This window comes from Lampetra planeri, chromosome 9 (assembly GCF_965212315.1).
Source record: "Lampetra planeri chromosome 9, kcLamPlan1.2.h2, whole genome shotgun sequence".
NCBI classification, from domain to species: domain Eukaryota; kingdom Metazoa; phylum Chordata; class Hyperoartia; order Petromyzontiformes; family Petromyzontidae; genus Lampetra; species Lampetra planeri.
Window position 1 is genome coordinate 15,363,674 of NC_136115.1, and position 23,480 is coordinate 15,387,153.

A 23,480-nucleotide genomic window follows, 5' to 3' on the forward strand; every position below is an offset into this window, starting at 1 on the left:
GGGAGGGGGCTTGCAATCAATGTCAAGTATCATAATCTTGTGACAACCCTGCAACGTGTGATGTACTCATTCCCCTTGTAGGATAGCGATATCAAAGGCTTTAAATTATCGTTTTAATCATGAGCTCATTGACCTTCCTTAACTTCTTCATTCAAATCCTCTGCCCAGGTGAGAGCTGTTTGGGTTTTGTTGGCAATTGGCATTCTTGTTTTGACCCAGGTGTGAGCCTTACCGAGATTAATTATCTCTTCATTGGTATCCTCCCGCCCTTTGAGATCCAATGTCTCGTTGTGAATGATGCCCTTAATGTAATCATATTAGAGCCCATCGATATGCATTGTGGTGAGTGACACCATTTAACCAAAGTGACAGCCCATTTTGAGGTCTCTGAATGTTGTCCTTAATCTAGCAGATGAGGGCCCACTGAGACCAGCTGCCAAGACGCTTTAGCCTGCAGGTAAGACCCCGCTGAGATTCTCCATTTAATGTAATCAATCTCTTTGTTTAAAGCGCGAGCCAATTGAGATTAATTATCTTGTTGGTTCATCTTCTTCGGCAGACAGCCATTGAGATTAATTACAAATTAAACAAGATTCTGCACTCAGGTTAGCCAGGTGAGAGCATGCCCATTCATGATCCATTATCCACTTTCTTTACTTAACCACATTAAAGCCGATTGAGATAGCAATACATCCCAACGTAACTTATTTAAGAGAGGCTGGACGAGTCTGAGTTCCTGTTCCCAATGTATCTGTGGCTGACTGCAACGCACATCGTCTGCTCGTTTTGGTGGACAATGGCCAACGCCTACAGCCAGTGATGACGTCATATGTTTAATTGCTGTCAGAAGCAGGCGCCGTCGAAAAAAATATCAATTGAACTTTTAAAATCGGTTAAGGCGGCGGGAAATTTTTTTTTACAATTAAAACAATCCAAATGTAACAGGTACGGCGTCATGTAGATATTCCATTACGGTCCGCATTGTATGACGTCACAAAGGTTATGCAACCTGATGGGCAAGGGATACACGCATTCATATCACGAGAGCCGTATGACGTCACAACGGGTATGTCACCGGGCGGGCCAGAATGACGTCTCACGGCGCGCGCAAGAAAAGTGACGTAACGCGAGCCGACGGGCGGACGGCTCCCGTGTCAGCGATCGTCGGCGGGATGACGTCATGGGGTATTTAAAGCGCGCGTGCGGCGGGTAGCCACGTGACAGAGGCGGTCGCAGCTGCTGCTGGCGGCTGAGCTTGGAGCAATATTTTGGGGTAAAAAAATGTTGTTCAGCACGGAGAGAAAATGTTTATTATTGATCGTAGTGAACGGCGCAGCGATGATTTTCTCCGTCTAAATGGCACAGTCGTCTAATGGCTGCATCGTCTTGCGTGTGTGTGGAAGCGGTGGGGTTTTTTGTTAAATATTGCAATGAATCGGGCGTTGTGAATGCAGGGGAGAACGGTCGTGACTGCTGCACGCGCGGTTTTCGTCTTCAACGTGGAGTGTAAAACGCCCCTGTGATGGGAGATTTCACGTTTGTATCGCCGTGTGAAAATTGTTGATTTGATTTTAAAAAATAATTTAAAAGCTATTTTTGGTGGTCGCTTTGGTGTCGATAACCACGCTGTTTGCACGTCTTCTTTCTCGAAGTCTTTTGCCGTGTGTCCTAATGCGTTTCATTGCCTCTCCTTCCCGCACTGAAGTAGCGATCGCTTATTGCTGCAGCATTGTCTTCATTTAACCAATGTTGACAGCCCGCTGACATCAACACGATTTGCTAGGCTGGACTTTTGGTAGAATCTAAATAAGCTATTTACCAGCGTGTACATGCGTTGGCGCATTATACAGTCGAGTTGTATTTAATGCAGTACACACGAATTGGGTGTTTCAAACATTCTTGCTGCATGTTATTGCTCAATTTGACCAAATGAGCGCTGGGCGAATACCCTCGCACCAGGAGGGGATGAACGCGCACGCATCCGCACAGGTGGATTCAAGAATCCACACTGTCTGTCCTGGCCACCTCGCCGACCCCAAAGTGGGTTTTGGGGAGTTTGATGAATACTTTCTCTTGCGCGATCCACTTTGACCCTCGCCTCCATGAGCGCTGGGCGTTAATAGGGGCAATTAGCGTGGGGACATTTGAGAGGCGCCGGGTGGTGCATGGCCACACGATGGCGACGACACAACGTTAAGCAACAAAGCGACACGCCAGACGCGATGTGGTAAACGACGACGATCGCTCCACGCGTGCGCGTCCCTGCACGGGGGAAAGGCAGCGACGCCCATCGCTAAATTGTGCTCGAGCCCTGCAGGAGCCCTTCTAACAATGATCGCATGGCGTTGTATGGCTTGACTGGCAATCTCTAAGTGGGTGCTACCGAGTCTGCCTACATCGCCGAGTGGGGGGCTTAGCCGCCAGCGATCCACTGGGGGTTTCGGGGATCGGGTGGTGGTGGTGGTGATGGCCACCTCATTGGTCTTGCGCACAGAGGCAGCAATGGGTCGTCGTCCCGGGAGGCCACTCCCGCCGGCCCTGAACCTGGCCGCACTCTTGCTGCTGCTGCTGCTCACGGGGGAGCCCCGCAGCCTCGTGGAGGCCCAGCGGGCCCCGTGTAACGCGAGCGCGACCCCCCCGGGTGGGTTGTTCAGCTTCTGCCCGCTCTCGATGGACGGGCGTCCCGTGCCCCTCGAGCGGTACCGGGGCCGCACCACCCTCGTCGTCAACGTGGCCACCTTCTGAGGGCTCACGAGGACGCAGGTGCGTGCTTGGGAGAGCGAAAGCGTTGTTTACACGTCCACTCACCTGTCCACACACCAGAGGTGGGACAAAGTCATTGTTATGCAAGTCCAAGTCGAGTCGCAAGTCATCAAATTCATGACTCGAGTCTGACTCGAGTCCAAGTCACATGACTCGAGTCCACATCTCATAGGTGGGACAAAGTCATTGTTATGCAAGTCCAAGTCGAGTCGCAAGTCATCAAATTCATGACTCGAGTCTGACTCGAGTCCAAGTCACATGACTCGAGTCCACACCTCTGCCACACACCTGTCCGTCGGAACAATCTCAATAATGGTTTGCCTTCTCAGCATCCGAGTCCGGCGTCTTTGTCATCGGAAGCATCGGAATTCCTGAATCTGCGACGTCATCTTTATCAGAATCGATCATAATAAGCACTGTATCCGCATAATAATGAGTATAAAAGTACAGCAGTGATCTGAATCGCCTGACTCGCAACTGCGTCTGAATAATTTAAATCGTCATCTCAATACGAATAGATGACCATCGGTCGGCTACGTACGGCGCGAAAGAAGTTCAACATACATAATATACTGTAAGTAATGATTATTGAATCTTAAGAATAATCGTATTAATAGCCATCAAACAGTGATCCACTAGGGCAGTGCGGTCTCGTGACGGTCCTCCAGGTGGGCCCCGGGGCTGTGATGCAAACGCGGGTAATATTAACAACGTTTATCCCGTTTGTTTCAGACATTAATTAATATTTAACTTATGGTATTAAAAAAAAGAAGTTGGGCAAAACTATCCTGATTAAACCACCCTAACCATAAAATATTAATTCTCCCCTCTGATAAAAAAAAATCTTATTGCTGCGTAAAAAAACCCAACATGTTTTATGTGAATCACTTTGTATTGCTGGAAGTTAGAGATAATTTTAATGCGTTTTATCACCAGAAGTGTGGTTTCTGGGTGGGCCCTGCATCCACCTGGGTGGTCCACTGGCCAAAACAAGTGTTTTGAAACACTGCACTAGCGTTAGGGTGTTCTAATGGCAACTCTTAGTAAATTATGCACCGTATTAATAATTTTAAAAGCCTTAGATCACTACGTTTCAGATAGATTATAATTATCAACGAGATAAGTGCCCCATTATTATCATCATCTTCGGCCATAGTCTATCCCAGGGGTCCTCAAACTATGGCCCGCGGGCCACATGCGGCCCGCCGAGGACATTTATCCAGCCCATGGTCACTAATTGGGCTGCGCTTGTGAGCACTAATTGGGCTGCGCTGGTGAGCACTCATTGGGTTGTGGTGGTGGGCACTGATTGGGCTGCGGTGGCGAGCACTGATTTGGCTGCGCTGGTGAGCACTGATTGAGCTGCGGCGGTGGGCACTGATTGAGCTGCGGCGGTGGGCACTCATTGGGCTGCGCTGGTGAATGGTTCAATGGGCCAATTGACTGGACTTGCCCCCCAGGCCTAAGGCTGCCAGCCCTCCCCTGGCTGTGCTTGACTGGCTCTCCCTCCCTCAGCTCCCTCACTTTTCCCTCGGCTCCACTTCCAGTGATATTCCTGTGTGCTGGGGATGTTCTGCGATCTGTGAACAAAACTGCAGGTGTATTAACTTTTTAATGGCACCCGCACCAGTGTAAGCCTGGGGTAAAAGCGGAGTTCCCCCAATCAGACTGCATTGATGGGCAGTGCAGTCTGTATGTCTCTGTGTGGGCAAAGTTATTGCTGGTATATTGTTTTTGTAGCGCTGTATATATATTGGTATTTTACTAATAGCAATTTTGACTCCCTAGGAAACTGATGTCAAGAAAGAGAAAAATTGACTCGGAGTGTAGGATATTCAAAGAACAGTGGACTTATGATTACTTTTTCATGCAGTACAAGGAAAGAGCTGTGTGTCTGATATGCCAGAATATAGTGTCTGTGTTCAAAGAATACAATTTACGTCGACACTATTAAACTCAACATAAAGATAAATATGATTGTTTGGTCGGAGAAGTGAGAAAAGATAAAATATTAAAACTGAAATTTACATTAACAACTCAGCAAAATACTTTTGTGAAGCAGAAGCAGCTAAATATTTCATCACTGCGAGCAAGTTTTCAAGTTGCCAAGCTAATAGCGTGCACTGGCAGACCATTCGTGGAGGGAGAATTTGTTAAAGAATGCCTTCTTTCTGTTGCCAAAGAGATGTGTATAGAGAAGGCCTATTTATTTAGTACAGTGAGTCTTTCAGGACCTACAATTACACGGAGGATTGAAGAAATGGGAGACAATTTGCATCAGCATTTGCAAAACTCCACAAAAAAAACTTTCCTATTTTTCCTTGGCACTCGACGAAAGCAATGATGTTCGTGATTCTGCACAACTTCTAATTTTTATTCGTGGGATGAATGACTATTTTGAAGTCACAGAAGAGCTTGCTGCACTGCAAAGCATCAAAGGAACAACTACAGGAGAGGATATCTATGAAAAGGTTTGCCAAACTGTGAATGGTTTGGAGCTGAATTGGGCTAAACTAGCCAGTGTGACAACTGATGGTGCTCCTAGCATGGTGGGGTCTAAGAAAGGAGTAATTGCTCGCATTAACCAAGAGATGGACAAACATAACCATTCTCATCCAATAGCCATACACTGCCTCATCCACCAACAAGCGCTGTGTAGTAAATCACTGAAGTGGAACTCTGTTATGAAAATTGTGGTATCTTGTGTTAACTTCATTAGAGCTCATGCACTAAACCACAGACAATTTCAGGAATTTCTGTCTGAACTAAATGTTGACTATGAAGATGTTCTGTACCACACAGAAGTCCGTTGGCTGAGTCGAGGGAGAGTTTTGAAACGTTTCTATGACTTACTTCCACAGATTACAGCTTTTCTGCTTTCAAAAAACAAAGAAGTACCAGAGCTCAATGATGCAGAATGGAAATGGCACCTTGCCTTTCTGACAGATGTAACAGAGCTACTCAACAGTTTCAATGTGCAACTTCAAGGAAAGGGGAAGCTCCTCTGTGATATGCAATCACATGTCAAAGCATTTGAAGTAAAATTAGGCCTCCTCATCAAACAAGTTAAGGAGGAAAACTTCTGCCATCTCCCCACAACTCAAAATCTGTTAGCGGAAAAACCATTGGTTGCAATTCCCAAACAAAACATGTGTGGATTCACTGGAAAAATTGTAAAGGAGTTCCAATTTAGATTTAAAGAGCTTCATCTCCATGAACAGGACATACAGCTTTTCCGTAACCCATTTTCTATTGACATTGAAAATGTGGATACAATTTACCAAATGGAACTGGCTGAACTGCAGAATTGTGACTCTGAAAGACGCATTCAAGTCAAGCAGCCTTCATCATTTCTATGCATCTCTCCCCTCTGAGACATATCCTCATCTCAGGAACCATGCACTCAAAATGGCAACCATCTTTGGCAGTACTTATGTCTGTGAACAGACTTTTTCCAGAATGAAACATTTGAAATCTCCAACCAGATCTAGACTAACGGATGCACACTTGCATCACTTGTTTCGACTAGCAGTGACAAATATGGAACCGGACATTGACCATCTCATTAGCCAAAAGCAGGCCCATAGTTCCCATTGAAATACTGGCAAGTTTGTTGATTTAACTTTACTTGTTCTTCATTTTAAATATTGTATTTGTTCCCGTTTTGTTTCTTCACTTCAAAATAAGATATATGCAGTGTGCATAGGAATTTGTTCATAGTTTTTTTAACTATAGTCTGGCCCTCCAACGGTCTGAGGGACAGTGAACTGGCCCCCTGTTTAAAAAGTTTGAGGACCCCTGGTCTATCCACTGGTGAATGTTTCCCCAACGGCATCGCGATTTTTGTATGATGACAATGTAACCCTCGTTGGAATGGCCATCCGAATCGTCTGATTATTTATCAGCTACCTCATCAACTTCCCCTGAATCGGCATCCTCGTGTAAACCCCGGAGGAATCCGCATGAGCTTCACAATCACGTGACTGCCGCCATTCATAACTCGACCCATGAGCATATAATGAGCTTGCCCTGTGAATCCCACAACATGTGCTCTGCTTTCACTGCTCTGTTTTACACACGTACATTTTATTTGCACATTTTTCAAATTAGTATGGATAAAATGCACATCTTAATTTGTTTTTTTACTTCTAAGATATATTTTAAATATAATTGATTTAAGACCAGAAGTTGAATTGTGTTTTTTTTATTGTTAATTATTTTTTCCCGCTTAAAAATGGTAACCTGGCATCACGGGCATAAATCATGTTTCAGTTTCCGTCTCCTGTCGTATCGATGTCATGAATGTTACAAAATTGTACATCACGTTAGCATTCAATATGTGTATTACAATATATGTATATTCATAACCATCATTGTGAGCAATTCTGCAGATTGTTAAACATAACCCAAAATTCCTGAAAATGTTTTACTGTTTTGTTCATATGTAGCCTAATACAATGGCACGACGTTAGCCTCTGTGGTGATTTACACATCCTGATAAATTGCCATCTGTGCAACAGGATAATTGCACATTAATTACAGGAATTTCATCTGTTCCAGAAGGACAATCGTGAATCTGAACAAAATCCTGACTGGTCTGTGAAACGGCTATAATCACAAGATCATTTTTTAAAATATCTGTGAAAACCTCAGTTTATATATTTTTGGAGAGTATTGCAGTGGTTTGGCCAATTCTGTTTAGGAGAGGTTTGCGTGTGGGACGAAACTTGAGTATTTGGAAAAAAGATAAATGTGGCGTGACACTCAAAGGGTCACAGATACGGGGTTACTGAACCTGCCTCTAGATGCCGATGTCTCCTGGCCACCACGCACCTCTCGGTGGCTTTTCAGAGTTTCACAAATCCGTACGATACACCAATCGTTGATGACAGGCGTGTGTGATTTGAAGGACGCTGGATTTGTTCTATGGCATGCTTTATTGATGTTTGTTGTTTCTGCACTCACGTACCACGGATCGCTCTTGTAAAATAGCCGGGGAAACTGACTAAACGGGGATTATGCATGGAACAAATACACTGAAATGACTAAGGGTATGCAATCGTCATCAAAGCCTTGGCAATCGTTCTCTCGTATTTTACCATTACATAAGCACGATTGCTGATAGTACATATCACAGTTTTTACAATGTTTTTCACATAACACTATATTAATAATGCATTTTGCGAAATATTGTTTTTTATGTTTAGTTTTTCACTTCCATTTATAGACTGCAATGTGTGCATAATGTCAAGGTCTCGGTCGCGCAATGATGTAAACAAAGCATAAAAATGCATGCAGAGTTGCGAAAGGCAACACATTTACAAGTCACGCAAAGTGGGAGGGGGGGGGGATTCATTATAAATTGCACAAGCAGCTGTACAAATGACTGGCCTCCTACACTTCCATATCAATGCGTTGAGTCACAATCATTTGTTATTTCCAATACTATATGTCACTGGAGAATATATTTCAGTAAACTTTTAAGTCAAAGGCCAGTCCTCTTTCTACTCGCTCAAATACCCAGTGGTATTTACTCCACGCATAGGACAGGAAATTCCAGAACGAATTATCCAGCAATGTTTACGTTTGCGGTTGAAGAGAAGTTAAATCATGTCTAAGAGTCTTGATTCGTGTGCCCACGCGGTCTGCAGTACCCCCTCCTAAATGCACTGATGGAGGAATTATCACAGCACGGCCTGGTCATCCTGGGCTTCCCATGTAACCAGTTTGGTCTGCAGGAGCCTGGTGAGGACTTGAGAGAGTTGCGTGTTTGCAAGGCAAAATCCTCTTCTTGATTTAAATCTTAATGCACGTGGCTGCTGGCTGGCTTGACTCCTCTTTTCTACGTGTATTGTTTACAAACTGTATGTAACCTGATAAGTGAGCTCGAGCATGTTTGTAAAAGTGATTAGGAGTTGCAAAGACGTTGCAGTGCAAAAAGGTGCAACTCTCAGAACAAAAAATCGGTCACATTAATCATTAACACTCCCAATTCAATAAAGCTCAAATTGACCCATGTTTACACTAAATAGACAATGTGCCTCTTCACATATTTTCCTTGTAAACTAAGTATAGTATTTTTTACAAACCCTATAGGCCATTTTCACATTCGTGTGTGTGTGTGTATCTTTATTGCAGTCTACGTGTCAAACGAATCGCTGTGAATGTGAATCCTCCCTCCTCTCTTGGTCTGCGAAGGGACGGACGCTGCTGAGATTTTGAACGGCTTGCGCTATGTGCGCCCTGGCGGCGGGTTCGTGCCCAACTTCCCCCTGTTCAAGAGGATTGACGTGAACGGAGACTCCGAGGCCCCACTCTACACGTTTCTCAAGGTGCTCGTTCACCCGACACGAGGCTCACATGGTGACAAAAGCCAACATACAGCCCCATTCAGAGCTTTGTGGGCGTGGCTTTCTCGAAGAATTGGGAACAAATTGGTTGTTTCAATACAAAGCGTACAGTAAAAAAGCAGGTCATACGATCAGTCTCAGCCATTTTGGAAATTGTGAACGACCTTGTGAAAGACCCAAGGCGAAGCTCATAGTCCACCCTAGACCGCATCTGAACAAACTATGGCAGATGGAGATACCTGATGCAACGCAATGCCCGGTCCACAAATACGAAGGAGACATCACAGTAATACGCTCCCCTGCTCCTTACGCGGTTATCTGGCTTGACCAGCTGAATGTGAAGTTGTAGTTGTTGCTCTGCAGCTGCATCAGCAGCCATGTGAAAGAAGATTTAGAAATGTACTAATTTACCTTTTTAAATTTTAGTTGCATATGCAGATCTATCCCTGGAATGAGATCAGTCTCTAGCTGATATCTCATGCTGGGATTAATCTGCACACAAACACATGTAAAAGTCGCAATTAAACTTGCTTTTCAACATTCGGTTTAATGAAAAAGATCATTGATAGGCACATTTGCCTACGTGATAACTTGATCTGCTTGGCTACATCGAGTGATGGAGGGCTCTTATTGACTTTACACCGACACTATCAAACGCAAAATAAACCAATTTTGAGTCGTCTTAAAAACATTGTTCATATCCATAATCGCCGGTGGATTGCCGATTTACACTCTGCTTTGTGCATGCATCTTTTACCCGGTGACAGGCGTCCTGCCCAGCCCCTGTCGAAAGATTTGAAAAGATCAAATCTCTCTTCTACGAGCCACTCAAGTCCAGCGACCTGCGGTGGAACTTTGACAAGTTTCTCGTGGACGCTCAGGGACGGCCCTATATGCGGTAATGCATACACGTGTGTCCCAGAGCTCCTTTACCACGACTGTTTGATATGACACATTGTGACTGAGCGAAAATAAAACAATGATTCGGTTGAAGATGCTGACGGTTATTTTAGATGATTAACATGACGATTTTCATAATTATTTTGACCGAGTTCAAAGTTATTCAGATAATTCAGAGGATTCAGATGACTTTACTTTTATTGTTCAGGTAATGCTTCTGATGAAAATGGTGATGATTCAAACGATTCAGATATATTGTGCGATTCAGATCTTTACCATGTTTAATGTGTCGATTTTTTCTTGGTGAAAAAATAATCGTTAAATTTCCCACTCGTTATTTCATACAGCATTCTAAACATAATTGAGGATTTTTTAATGGATCTTAGCAAATTCACAATTTTTTACACAGCAAATACGCCCCCTACTGAAAATATTTGGCAAGACGCTACTGCATAAGAGTTGAGACTAAAGCTTTCCTGGGTAAACAATCCTAATAATTACCCTTCAAATCTTACCCATTGTAGTGGATCATGGGAAAATAATCGGTGGGCATAGCTGCATTTGTGATATATATATAATTGTGCACTGCGTACGTTGCGAAGCCTCCATTTAATCTCGTTCTGAAAATAGGACGGTTGTGCAATTACCACATTGAACATTGTTGACTTCAGATGAATAATCCCTGTTTAATAATCCCTGTTTGGGTCATGGCCGCTGCTGTAACTTGTCCCGCAGGTATGATCGCCTGGCACCGTTTGAACTCGTCAGGGGTGACCTTGTGCAGCTGCTGAGATCGCAGACGAGCCGAACGAATCGCGTCACGACCCGCACCCAGGCCTACACCTATGCCTTCAGACGCCGCCAGTAGCCGCAGTGCTTGCGTAAGTAAGTTTATTTTCGGATAAAAAAAACAATTATATCTTTGTTGCATTGAGATTAGTAACGTTAGTAACGTTTTGCCAGAATTTAAAATGCCTGCTAAAAATGTATCGTATACATTTTGGAAACTAGAAACTGAAAAGTTCCAATATAAATTGTTTTTGCATTTTACATATTGTGAACTTAAGGGTAAACAAGTAAAATGTAAGCTAGTTTGTCATGTGCAATCTACATAATTTGGATAAACCTCAAATTAACTCCAATGTAAAAAAAGTGCACGTTAGGTACAGTATTGTTATATTATTAACACCAGTGCTGCTTTGCAGGCATTAAACTCTGGGTAGCACAATTGGGCATTGTCAATATATAGCCACCGGCAACCTCATTTCACGATGCACGACTCATCTGCAAGCATGGCCCTGTGCGTGTCCTTTAAAGCCACGGAGGCGTTTGGGCCTTTGTTACACTCCAAACACTGATCACGTAAGAATAAGTCGTTCAAACGTTGGCCACTTCCTCCGAGAGCAAGGGATTGTGACGGGTGCTTGGGAAAGGCTGTGGCCACCGAGCCACCCTGAGTTGCGGAGGCGTTGGGGGGTACTGGCTCGCTTGGTATTGTGCATTTTGCCAAACGGACCGAACCCCACCACCTCTGCCCTTGCTCTCGGCACTCCCACTGTGCAGGTGTTGAGATGCTGCTACTGCACATGAACAGGGCCAGCGTGCAGAGGTGTGTGCACGTGTTCAGGGTTGCCGCCTTCCAGATTTACCTGTTATTGTATGCCATGTTCTCTGCTTGTGATTCGTAATAAAGCATCATTCTGCTGTTGCATTGTAATGTTTGAGTGAGCAGTGGTTGTCAGATCTTTAATGAATTCACAAAAGTTGACCCTTGGCCACCTCTGTAGAATGATTTATGCTGCCTGCTGCACGTATGAGTGCTTTAATTGTCCTAATTCAACGGGGAAGTTCATGGTTGAAACACCACATGGGCGGAATTGGGTTTGTTTTTCAAGTCGCTGTCATGAGTTGCAGATTAGGTTTTTTCTGCTTATGAGTTTCCTCTTCAGGACATAACTCCTTCATGTTTAGACCACGACTTCCTCTGACCCACCACTTTATCAACCCACTTAGGGGCCATCCATTTAGTACGTACGCAAAAATCTGTCAACTTGACCCTCCCCCCTTCCCTGTACGCACGTGGAATTTTTACACCCCTCCTCCACCTGCGTGCGTACGTACGCCTGACGCCCCCCCTCCCGAATCCTATAGAACGGCAGATATTTAATCCATGCAGAAACGATCAAGGATGAATAATTTTTACGTGTTTTAGCAAACAGTCCATAGCCGGACTATCTAACTCATTTGAAGGCCAATGTAGACAAATTATTATCGAGGCTTCACCCCACTCCCCCCGTTCCCTAAGGGTACTACGTACATTGTCAGTAGACCCCCCATATGCAAACGTACGCATTTGGGTTAACCCCCCCTCAATTCGTACATGATGAATGGCCCCTTAAGCCCCCTCATTTAGGATCCACCCCTTATGACTTGTTTTTAAAGGTGGAGCTGCAGCAGAGTTGATTTGAGACCACGCGAGTGGGTAGCATACATCAATCCCATCGGGTTCACATCTGAGACTCCCGACTGAAAAACTTGTCACCGCAGGCAAGAATACTTTTGGAGAAAAGGGGAGTTTACATACCAGCAATAGGCCAATGTACACATAATGAACAACACTCGTGAAATAATCACCTTAGACAGTTCCAAATATGATTTTTAAAAAGAGAATTCGAGTCATGTTTAACCACAGGCATTTTTTTAATTAATGATTTGCAAAAAGGGCATTAAATTACTTGCCCAATAGAACAGACGTGAAAAATCCATTCGTACGTTTTAACTGGCGCCATTTACTCGAACATTCAATGTACTTGAGTTGTGGCTTCCAGCTTTAGAAAGTTCAAAATCAAATTGATATTGCAATGCTACTAAAAATGAACAACATTTACAAAATGCAAGTATTCATAGGATTTGCGTCATGGCAAACAGTTTATGGCAGCACTGCTACTCCTAGCCACAAAATGGGAGCACAAACACCCCAGAGTAAACTTTATAAATCTTCAGACCCATTTGAAATAATGTTGCTGTTTGTAAATATTACACGATTTAACTGTATTTGGTGTTTTTACTATGCAAAAATCAGGCTTTTGCATGACTTTGTGTACACGGGATAGTTTTAAGCAACTGGCAAAACATAAATTAAAAAGATATGTATATTTTTTTCCCCATCATGCTTATGGTTAAAGGACACACTATTTTGGCATTCAAAAATTACATTCAAATTATAAACTAAAATTGTGTCATGGTTAGTGGTCTGAGCAAACAGCACTCACTGTAACATAATCACTCACAGCCCTCATTATGAACAATTACACTGAAGGCAAGACCTTGAAAAACGAGCCCTATTTTTGTCAGTACAGTTTGTAAAACAACTATCCGAAAGTGAGGGGTTTTTTTTCAGTTTACCCCCCCCCCCTCCTGATCAGAAGTCAGCCTGCTGGGGCAAGCCTTGGGGTATGCTCGTGAAGACACACTGCGCATCTCAACTCCTCTTAGCAAGAACGCAAGTAGGAGATTGATGAGAGATGCCACCGCAGGGCAATTTTTGTTGCAGTTGCAAAGGATTTTTTTTTACGAAATTTTTTGATATTTTATAACACACCCGCTATATCTTAATGACGTTTGTCATGGCAAACAAAAACTGAGTCTTCAAGAGGGGGCAAGATAATTACAGTGATCTCGAGGGATATTTGAGGTTCGTGAAGCCGTGTGAGCAGAGCAAACAAAAAAAGACGTCTGGTGGGGATGGAAGGAGATTTGGGACCTGAATTGATGTGGTGGAGGGAAGCAAAAGTATACATACATTGAAGAGGTAATTCGTTGCTAAATCGACAGGTGAGAAACAGCAGTGAGAGCAGTGCACATGATATTGGAGATGTTGAATGGCCACGGGTGTGAGTCGAGATGAGTTGGGAGAGATCTGTGGATTGCACGAGTGACTGGAAGGTGGCACAAAAGGGAATTTGAAGGATAGTCGCGACATGGATGCCAAAATGACCGGCAAGGAGTGGAGAGACTCAAGGTCAAGAGTCTGACAAGCTTGGGTTTGGCATTTGTTTTAAAAAACAAGCCGATTTGAATTACGCTAACAACTACAATACCAATAATTTAGGAAACAAAATAAACCCTTAATTAAAAATTTTAACGTTTAAATCTAAATCGCCATTTGGCAGTAACAGTACAAGAGCGTCACCACGAGATGGCAGTATACACTGGAGGTCGTGATGTTTGTAACTGCCTGACCTGTAAGATGTGTGAACATTTCTCACAAGATTCGAAAAGGTTTTCATTTTTACACTCAAATACTCTGCCTTCGTGGGCTACAGCTGGACAGCTTTCGAAAGATTCCACCACATTAGATTTCTGTAAAACTATTGCTCTTAAAAGAAAACCATGACCATTTTCACAGAGTATCACAGAATACAACAGCAGATAAAAAACGTACGAGTCCACTTAGCAAGAATAATGAGGCCTTTGTTTCATAAACTGCACATGGGGTGCAATTATGAATATGCAAAAACAAATTATCGAAAGCCAGCTTGAGTAAATATACCAGTAATGTTAGCTACAGTCGATTTGCCAACAACGGTTTTGTGTACAAATTTAAGGAGTTAGTGTGATAGTTGCCAGGGATTTCAGGTGCTGAATTATATCCAACAGATACTGATGTCCTCATTGACTGCTGTCATATCTCCCTCGCACCATCATATTCAGAAGTGGACCAACCTGCAAATAGAGAAGGGGACAACAGCACACCAATCAACTCCGGGTAAAGTAAAGAAGGAATAAATTCCCTTTATCCAAGAGAGCCTCACCGAGTTTTAAGACTTTTACCAGAGACCTGCATTTTGAGATGTTTGGTGGCCAATTCCATTATTGAGTGTTTTGCATGCAGGAGGAAACCAGAGCATGTGGACAATAACTCACCCAAACGAGTGAATTTGCTACACTGACATTTTCTCAGCCATTTCACAGCCCAGTGGGTTTGGGAGTATAAAACAAATCTACTTGATCCATCAACCCCTTGCCTCTCACATGATCGATTAGAGGCGTGTGCCAGCCACGTCTTGTTGGTGTCAGTTGTGTTTATTCTGTCCACTTGCGATGACGTCCATGTCTGAGTTTTTTCCAGAAGGGGGCCACATGTCGCGGATTACGGACGCAGATTCAAAACGGATTTCGTTTTCTGCCAGTGCGATTCCCCCGACATGGTTTATTTATATTTGAGATGCGAGAATGCTGTTACATAGCACAAGTAATGACTGGCGCTTTCAAACATTTCAAGTTCTAAAATCACGAGTATAAGACATCTGCCATAAATAGAAAGTACAAATATAACTGGAATAGGCAAACAAAAAATTCCCACGTGGACGATTGGATGATGAGATTTAAATGTCCCATGGCTACTGCAGATGTTTGGATGGTTCAAAATTCTACATCTGTGGGGATGCTCTACGTATGCTAACCCAATTTATATCGTCTTCTCAATGTCTGAGCAAAACATGACCGCTAACATGTAATCATGCTAATCAATCTATGTTAATATTCCTTCAAAATGCAATTGAATTTTATAAGGTTATCAGAAATATTATGTAGAACAGCTGGTCTGTGGCACGTATACCAATTACAGTCCAAGACGCAAGCGTGTAAAATATATAGAGTGTAAAATATATCTAATTTCGGTTCATTTAAGTGCATGAGGGTTCTCAAGACTGCCAAGAGGGTCCAGGAGGCCCAGGAACAGATGCCAAGGGAAGATTGCCGCGACGCACCCTGATTCATTAATGACAGTCAAGCCCACTGTGGAGTCCGCGGTTACGTGATGCTGCTCATGGCCACCCCCCACTGGGCAGCCCTGGGTGTCGTGGTGCCCATTAATGGTACGAGTTAATGGCACTCTCTACGTGCCACCCAGTGTAACGTTTCAACATGAAGATATTAGCATCTCCCAGTTGCAGGGCAGATTAGGATTGCTCATGTTACCTCGTGAGGGTCTCCGAGGGCCTCTCCCAACATCTTTTCGATGTTCCGTGTGATGACCACTTTTTGGAAGGCCTTCAGAGGGTAGTCGATCTTCTTTGGGGCGGGAGCAGCCTGTGGGAATTTCGAAAGAGACACTGGAAGAGCGACTATCACCACGTATGAATGCACATATACACGTACAATTTATTTTGCACTGTACGTAGCCAACCTTGCTAATCGGAGGTGCGGAGGGGGGACAACAAACTATAGCTCGGAGGTGCAATCTGTGTGCACGTGTGGGCAGATTACCACACGGGCAGATTACCTCGCACACGCTTGGGTACGAGAACTAGAGGAATCTCACGATTCCTGGACTGGAATCTCAATTTGGCTCCTAGAATGGAATATGATGCCAAAGGGGATCGTGGGATATTTTTGAACTGCAGGGAAGGCCAGGCTACACATTCAGCCCACCATTGAAACATATGGCCTATGCCTAGGGAATACATTTTAATAAAGAATCTGGTTGATATCGTTTAGCTGGAATCTAGACCAATACCAGCCAGCTGGTATGGACCTTATTTACCATAAAAATGTATGGACAATGCCTAGTACATGGAATTGGCAGGTTCCCAAACAATTCCACCGTGGCGTCCGGGCAAGATTGGAGCGCCCGTAGCACAGTCAGCCCATGTTGAACTTCTTTCGCACCGTACGTAGCCAACCGTGCTAATGGGAGTTGCGGAAAGGAATCGTCACTGCCTTGAATGGGGATTCTGCTGGACATTTCCTAGGCACCCAAAGAATACCATTAACTTCAATGGAGATTCAGAGATCACCCGTGAAGTAAATGGGATTGCGGTGGACATTCCACGCCATAAGACAATCCCCATTAGAATACTTTTAACTGTGTAATTGAGAATCCCCCACGAGGGATGATACCTGCAAGAATCACCCAACACTCGAGGGGTAGGCAGCGGATGCAATTCCCTTGCCTGGTCAAATTGCTCCAGACACACCAATCGGAGAGCCGCACATGAAAACACCCCACTGCTGCCTGAACAGCAGTGGGGTGTGGGCAAGCGATGCCAACGCAAGCAGACGGGGCGATTGACATGCGGCGTCCTGTGCCGCCAGCAACCAGGATAATCAAAAGTTACGATGGATCAAATTTTTATATAGTGTTTTCTCATCAGAGATTTCCAAGCAGGGGGCAGGATGGCCAGCACAATAGGTAAACAACGGAGTGCACAGGAGTTCGCAGGAACTCGTGATGAACTAACCTTGTACCAGAAGTTGACAGATATGGTGATGCCTCCATCCAGCAGAGACTCAATGTGATGCCACCTAAAATGTGACGGACAGCCATGCAACGGGCATCCATTATGGGCGAGGGGCAGCTTTAAAACACAGCATCTGTAACGCGCACTACACGAACGATACGTTTGTCATAGTGCAAGCCAGTTGATCGCGGTGCAATGTGTTTGTAGTCAAGGTGTGCAAGGTTGCAAACACTGGAAGCCGCTCTTCTTGGGTAATACAGACATGGCTCTACAATCGTGAAACGTGTTCAAACCGCAGTAAAGTACAAGTGCGGTGATAGCCACCCTCAATCTGATCACAAACGGCTGCCAGGCGACCGGTTACTGATAGCAACATCACCGGGGGTCACAATGTTACCGTTGCACTGGTGACCTCAAGGATAGAGTAACACGTTTACGTTATAGGGGTACAGTATGCAGTGGGAGGCTTGGTATTATCCCTGTTGCTATGACAACTGCACACAGCACCTTGTCACATCCACTGCTGGATGAGGGCCTCCCAACACCATGCTGGCCACAGGAGTTACTTGACCAAACGTCGCCACGCTGGTCAGTGTGGGTTCGTGAAGGTCGCGGGCCATAGGAATTTGAGCAAAGTGCAGAAAGGATTTTACTACACTGCCCTCTGCTGCCAGAAACGTAGCACCGCAGCAGCAGCCTATAACATTTTATGCACGGCGTTCGCCCATTTAAGCGCTATCCAGACTCTCACTTCTGCTCAGCTTCTAGAATTGGGCATATTCCACTTGATTTGGCCACAGACTGGCCAACCATCAATAGGTTCTTCAAAATACTAATACTGTATATATCACTACTACCATGATTACTAAGCTGATAAACTTTACGAGCGGACTCAACCAAAACGATGGTTTTGTCTCATCCCGACTGCTTAACCACCACACTGATTAGCATGGTTGGCTATGTATGGTACGAAAGAAGTTATACATACAACCACACACTCGCCCAATATCAACCACTCTCTCGCCACATTACAGGCTGCTTTTCTTTCTGCCCTCTGCTCGACTTTGGAATGCCCCCCGTATTCGCTTCCCAAAATCTCACGACTTTGCTCAAATAAAAACAACGTGTGAACGCTTATCGACTACAACCTTAACAGCACCGTTTTGTTGCCGGTCATTTGGCATTTTGGCCCCTTTTTGGGTCTCCTGGGCTCAGAAACTGAGTTAAAATATCCATTTATAAATGAAGTCAATTACCAGTACATGGGAATGTACAGAACATCTCCTGGGCCGACCACCGTTTCGTATCCAATTGCCTTGCGGAAGTTCGGGAACCGCTCGTAGTCTGGATTTTCAAAGTCGACCTAGAAAAGAATGAAAGTTTTTCTTCAGGCGGGAAGGCACAAGCGGCACACAGTCAGTAAAAACATTGGCCTCATGGAAAAAAAAACTGAATGGACGCTGCAACACAATAGCAGTTAGCGATCCGCATTTCATACGCAAAGCTATGCACAACATCTGAGCCACACATCACAAGATGAAAGTTTTAAATTGTTAAAACAAATAACTATATTGACTTTAACACATAGGCTTTCGCGACCAATATCCAGAAGAGGTTTTGGGTTAGATCACGTAAATATATAAATGTGTTGTTAAAACCCACCACAGCCAACTAGTAAGGGTTGTCACGTAAACAGAACATGGCCAATTTGTCACTAGTACAGCACACAGTATGACATTTCGCCAGTAATTACGTGACAACCCTTACTAGATGTCTGTGTCGGGTGGTGGCGGGTTTTAACGACACATTTATATAATTACGCGTCTAACCCAAAAACCTCTATATATGTAAAAAAGGGACATTCTTGAATACGTGTGTCTGTTCGAAATGTTTAGCATACTTCCCAACATGCAACAAACTTGAAATTTGGCATGTGGGTCGCTTCCAGACTGTACACAATGCAAAAAGTATAAACATAGACTTTTGTATTTTGGGGGGGGGGGGTGCAATAATGGATATATTTTTCACGGCACCCGCATGCGGCAGCCGTTACTCAGTGTGCCTGCTGACGTCACGCACCGCCCCCCCCCCCCCACCGCGTAGGCCGTGTATTAATCCAAGACAAGAATCCAAGTCTCGGGCGAAGCCGGGTAGTAAAGCTAGTTATGCATATATTGACTTTATTCATCTATGGCTTGCAGGGGGCAATCTATATAATCGGTCAATTGAAGCAGCTCGAACTGACAGAGCAAGGTCTGTGCATAAAACTTGGGCAGAGCTACGTGACAATTGCCATTTCGGGCAATAAATATGGTCAGCTGAAAGTCACAAATTCCAATAAAGCCCCTTGGAGTTTTTTTTGTCAAAATGTTATTGCACTTGACTACGGTTCAAAGTTCAATCCGCAGTAACATCCCACATACAGTGCCCCCCTGGCAAACTAGCGCATGGTGGCCCTGCTCTCTTGACTCACGGTTGGCCGTATCTAGTTGTCGTAACAACTCCGAGCAATACCTTACAGCAGCCCAACCCAACTGAGACAAATCTACACGACGAGGAGGAGCACTGCACCTCCCACAGTGACCCACTTCTCATGTGTTTCTCTTTAACTTAGTCAAGCGCAAATGGCAGTGTGTATGCGGGCCCCATGGCTTCCTGTTGCCATGTAAGGGGGGCATTTGAGAGGTCTGAAGCCTTTTCCTACGCGAGATAAAAAGGCAATTCGTCCACAGTACAGATCGTGGGGATAAGGCAGGCACTCCGGGACTCTGCGGGTTTTACGGCTAACGTGCCCTTCTGTGCTTTGCTAGCAAGAGGCGGAGGTTCTGCATGCATTGGTCGGGGCAAGAACCGACTGCTGTCACAGCCAGACAAATGTACATGGGATCACTGGGGCGGGTGGGAGACGGTGGGAGGGAGAGTAACGGAGAGGGGGCCCATGCAATAGGGGACAGAGCGCATTCGCGAATCACTCCAAAGCACAGCAACAGATTGTATACTGCGTTTACACACAATTACGTAAAATGTGGTGTTTCCAATTCCACAAAAAATTACTTCCATTAAAAAGAAGTGTGTGCTGGTGAAATAATAATCATCGTTTCGTACAATAATCAACAAACTAGTTTTTTTTTCATTTCAGTTAAAAGTATTTTAAATAACTAATATTTATAAAAAAAAAATTGAGCCAGGCTGAGCCAGACTTGGGCAAGGACACAGCCCCATCACATTTCACCCAGGCACTTTCACAGCAAATGTATTTAAAAGAAATTGAAACTTTAAATATTATCAATGATTTACATACTGTTTAAGACACTATTCCATGAGACTTTACATTAACATGAAATAATAAATAATTTTAACCACTTTAAAGAACTATAAATGATCATCTTTCACATTGGCAATGTGTGTGGTTCGTGTAGCTGTTACACACACTGGATCGTGACTTTAAAAGGTGCAAATAACAGGCAGACGATGGGGAGCCAAGTGACATTAACCTGCCCAGCCAAAACATTCCACATTTGGCAGTCGAATAAATCAGACGGCATGAGGCGCACGCCGCAGTCCCCAGCGCGAACCGACCGACTTCGTTAAGCGGCCGAAATTACACGTTTCATTTCAGACGTCACGTTAGGTCAATTTCCAGCGCTGACCGACATAACTTGTTTATAGTAGATGTTTTGGTGAGTTGGTACATTTAAAAAATAAACAAAATTAAATAATAGCGAGGGGAAAAAAGCCTGTACTATATTATGTACCTTGCTCTAGCTGTTATTTTCATTATTACTAGTATACTTGTTCGCCCAGGAAAGCCTCACTAAGTTTCAAGACCGAGATTTTCAGGAGGGTCCTGCGAAATTCCACAGTCGGGGGGCGACTTCGCTGCCACTGCTGCTGCTGCTGGTGTGTGATCCCAACCGAGTGATTTGCAGGCAATTTTTGATCATTGGGATGTATGGCCAATACAGATTTCCCTCACTTTACGCGGCTCCCGCTGTATATGCGGCTAACCTATTTTTACCAAAAATTCGATATATATTGCACGGTTTCTATTCACTCTACATGCGGCTATGCGGTCAGACATGGGACATTGTGCATACACTACTGTACGTGCTACTAGGCGGGCAGCTGTCTCGTATGATTTTGCTTTGCGCGCCCCTTTTTGTTGGGATGCATTCACCACACAAAGTGAGGGAAACCCGTACATTGCATGGTTTTTAGCCTACGGGAGAAAACTGGAGAACCCAAAAGAAAACCATGCAAAACAGAGGGAGAACATACAAACTCCACTCCAAATGGTGCCCGACTCAGGAATCGAACTCAGGACCTTCTGGCTGTGAGGCACGAGTGTTACCGCTGCACCACCCTGCCGCCAAAATTGTAAGTAATATTTACAGTAAACAGCGTCTAGATGTTTGTGTATCAACGACACTTTTACAAACAAAAACATTAAAAGAAAAAACTTCCATGACAAAATAAACGGCATTGTTACTATGACGGACCTACTTAATCTAACACAGCTGTTTTGTGTATGGACAATGTTTTAGACACAAGGGTTACATTTACCATTGACGAGATATTTCCACATCATAGGTGCACACGCACAAGGCAATGCACGCAACAGAAAGGCTGCACATTAACAAATATCCTGCCCACTGAACGCTCAGCTGAATCTATGCCACGGCTTACATAACTCGGAGCCCCTGGCACTCGCATAGAGTCCCCAACCAACATGATTTTAAAACCTCCGACTGACCACAATTGCACATCATCACCACTCCATTATTTAACATTTTGAGTTTTTTGGTTGCCAACAGCAAAGTGCAAAACGACTGCCTCAGATACTGGACTGTGATTTACAATGTCCAAACATGGATGTCTTGCTTCTCTTGCTTGAATATTCATGGCACTCGGGGTCAAGAGAAGTAGGTGGAAAAATATGGCAATATAATTGATCAAAAAATAAAAAACGAAAGGCCCTGACAAACGCATTCACTGCAGCACACTCGTAGGTATTGTTTTGACGCGGTGCCAAAACAATAATCTATCAAGCACATAACTGGAGATGGCTGCAAGTAATCAGAAATGATTATTCTCCACATTTTTAAAAGTTAATAAGCCCATTATCAAACGTATGCTCTTGCTCAAATGGTGACCATTAGGCAACATTTCACAGCGCATTATATGTAATTCAAGCCTGCTTGTTTTGGATTTTTTTCTGACGGGTTAGGTAAATACCAAAAACAATGTCTTGCTTGCATAAGGTCGCAAAGTGTCCCAGTTTCATGCATACCTATATCCCTTCATTACTGTCTGAGACTATAAATCCTGTAATTTAGCTCTCTTGCAATTTTTTTTTATATTTTAGAAACCCCACTGTCGTTATGCACAATCCCAGGAGTTCTATGAAAGCCACTAATCGACTCGGAAGTGCTGTAGGCAGATGCAACTGCGGCACAGTCGTTTTAACGGGTCGGCTGTTTGGGTGGGCACTTGCCTGGCTCTGCCGGTCACACGGGTGGTGAATGGGATACGGGTAGAGACAGTCAAACTGTTCCGGCGGGAAGAGAATGCAGCGCTTGTAGCCCTTGACCTGCGCAAAGAAGTTCTGCTGCTCGTCGTAGTGGCACGGTGTCACGTTCCCTGCGCGCACGCGCGCACACGCACACACACACGCACACACACGTAGGACTCTCGTTAAATCACAAGCCGCAGGGATAGTATATACGCACACACGGACGCACTGCCGCCCGTTAAAACACAACCAAACCGAACTGTAGACTCGCATAGGCGGAGGTGTATGCTAATAAGGACACAGATCTCTCATTTATATTTCAGGGCGGTTGGGGCACGTGCTGTTAGTGAACACCTTCGAAGGCCAGCACTAGGCCATGCCCTGCCACCTGTGTCTATTCAAAGAAGTGTTCAAAACTAATGGGGGGGGAGGGTACATGGTGAGCAAAGTCAGGTCATGGTAGGCCAGAAAACCATGCCATTAAATCTTATCAACTAGTTGCCTAGTCTATGGATTACTGATTCTTAAAGGAACTTGGCAGTTAAAAGCTATTTATTTTGAATTTGTTTGACCTCATATCGCAGACTGATGCAACCAGAGCAGTGGCTATGCTACGAATACCTTAACAACACTTGTGTGGATCCACCCTGCAGGGCTGTACTATTTCTAACAAGGACTGAATCCAACTTTGGTAAGGCACTGCCTTACCAA

At 44.3% G+C, this 23,480-nt stretch overlaps 2 protein-coding genes across 3 annotated transcripts in view; one reads left to right on the forward strand and one right to left on the reverse strand.

Moving 5' to 3' along the window:
• The first annotated feature begins 22 nt into the window (after positions 1 to 22).
• Positions 23 to 11,719, forward strand: LOC144720732 (glutathione peroxidase-like). 2 transcript variants are annotated; one of them, XM_078597748.1, is made up of 6 exons: positions 23 to 1,185; positions 2,495 to 2,763; positions 8,415 to 8,508; positions 8,962 to 9,095; positions 9,881 to 10,011; positions 10,749 to 11,719. In XM_078597748.1, exons 1-6 carry the CDS (start codon positions 1,089 to 1,091, stop codon positions 10,879 to 10,881), a joined length of 858 nt encoding a protein of 285 aa, XP_078453874.1. In that variant the 5' UTR covers positions 23 to 1,088; the 3' UTR covers positions 10,882 to 11,719. The 2 variants fall into 2 exon arrangements, with proteins under 2 accessions (XP_078453874.1, XP_078453876.1); XM_078597750.1 differs by having other exon boundaries at positions 1,184 to 1,273.
• Positions 11,720 to 12,694: 975 nt separating this feature from the next.
• Positions 12,695 to 23,480, reverse strand: part of LOC144720731 (hypoxia-inducible factor 1-alpha inhibitor-like) — a 34,958-nt gene continuing 24,172 nt past the window's right edge. The window contains exons 4-8 of the mRNA XM_078597747.1: positions 22,752 to 22,897; positions 18,514 to 18,620; positions 17,258 to 17,321; positions 15,996 to 16,106; positions 12,695 to 14,738 (exon numbers count right to left, since the gene is read on the reverse strand). Coding sequence (XP_078453873.1) covers positions 14,685 to 14,738; positions 15,996 to 16,106; positions 17,258 to 17,321; positions 18,514 to 18,620; positions 22,752 to 22,897 — 482 coding nt within the window. The 3' untranslated portion in view covers positions 12,695 to 14,684. The remainder of the gene's footprint in view (positions 14,739 to 15,995; positions 16,107 to 17,257; positions 17,322 to 18,513; positions 18,621 to 22,751; positions 22,898 to 23,480) is intronic.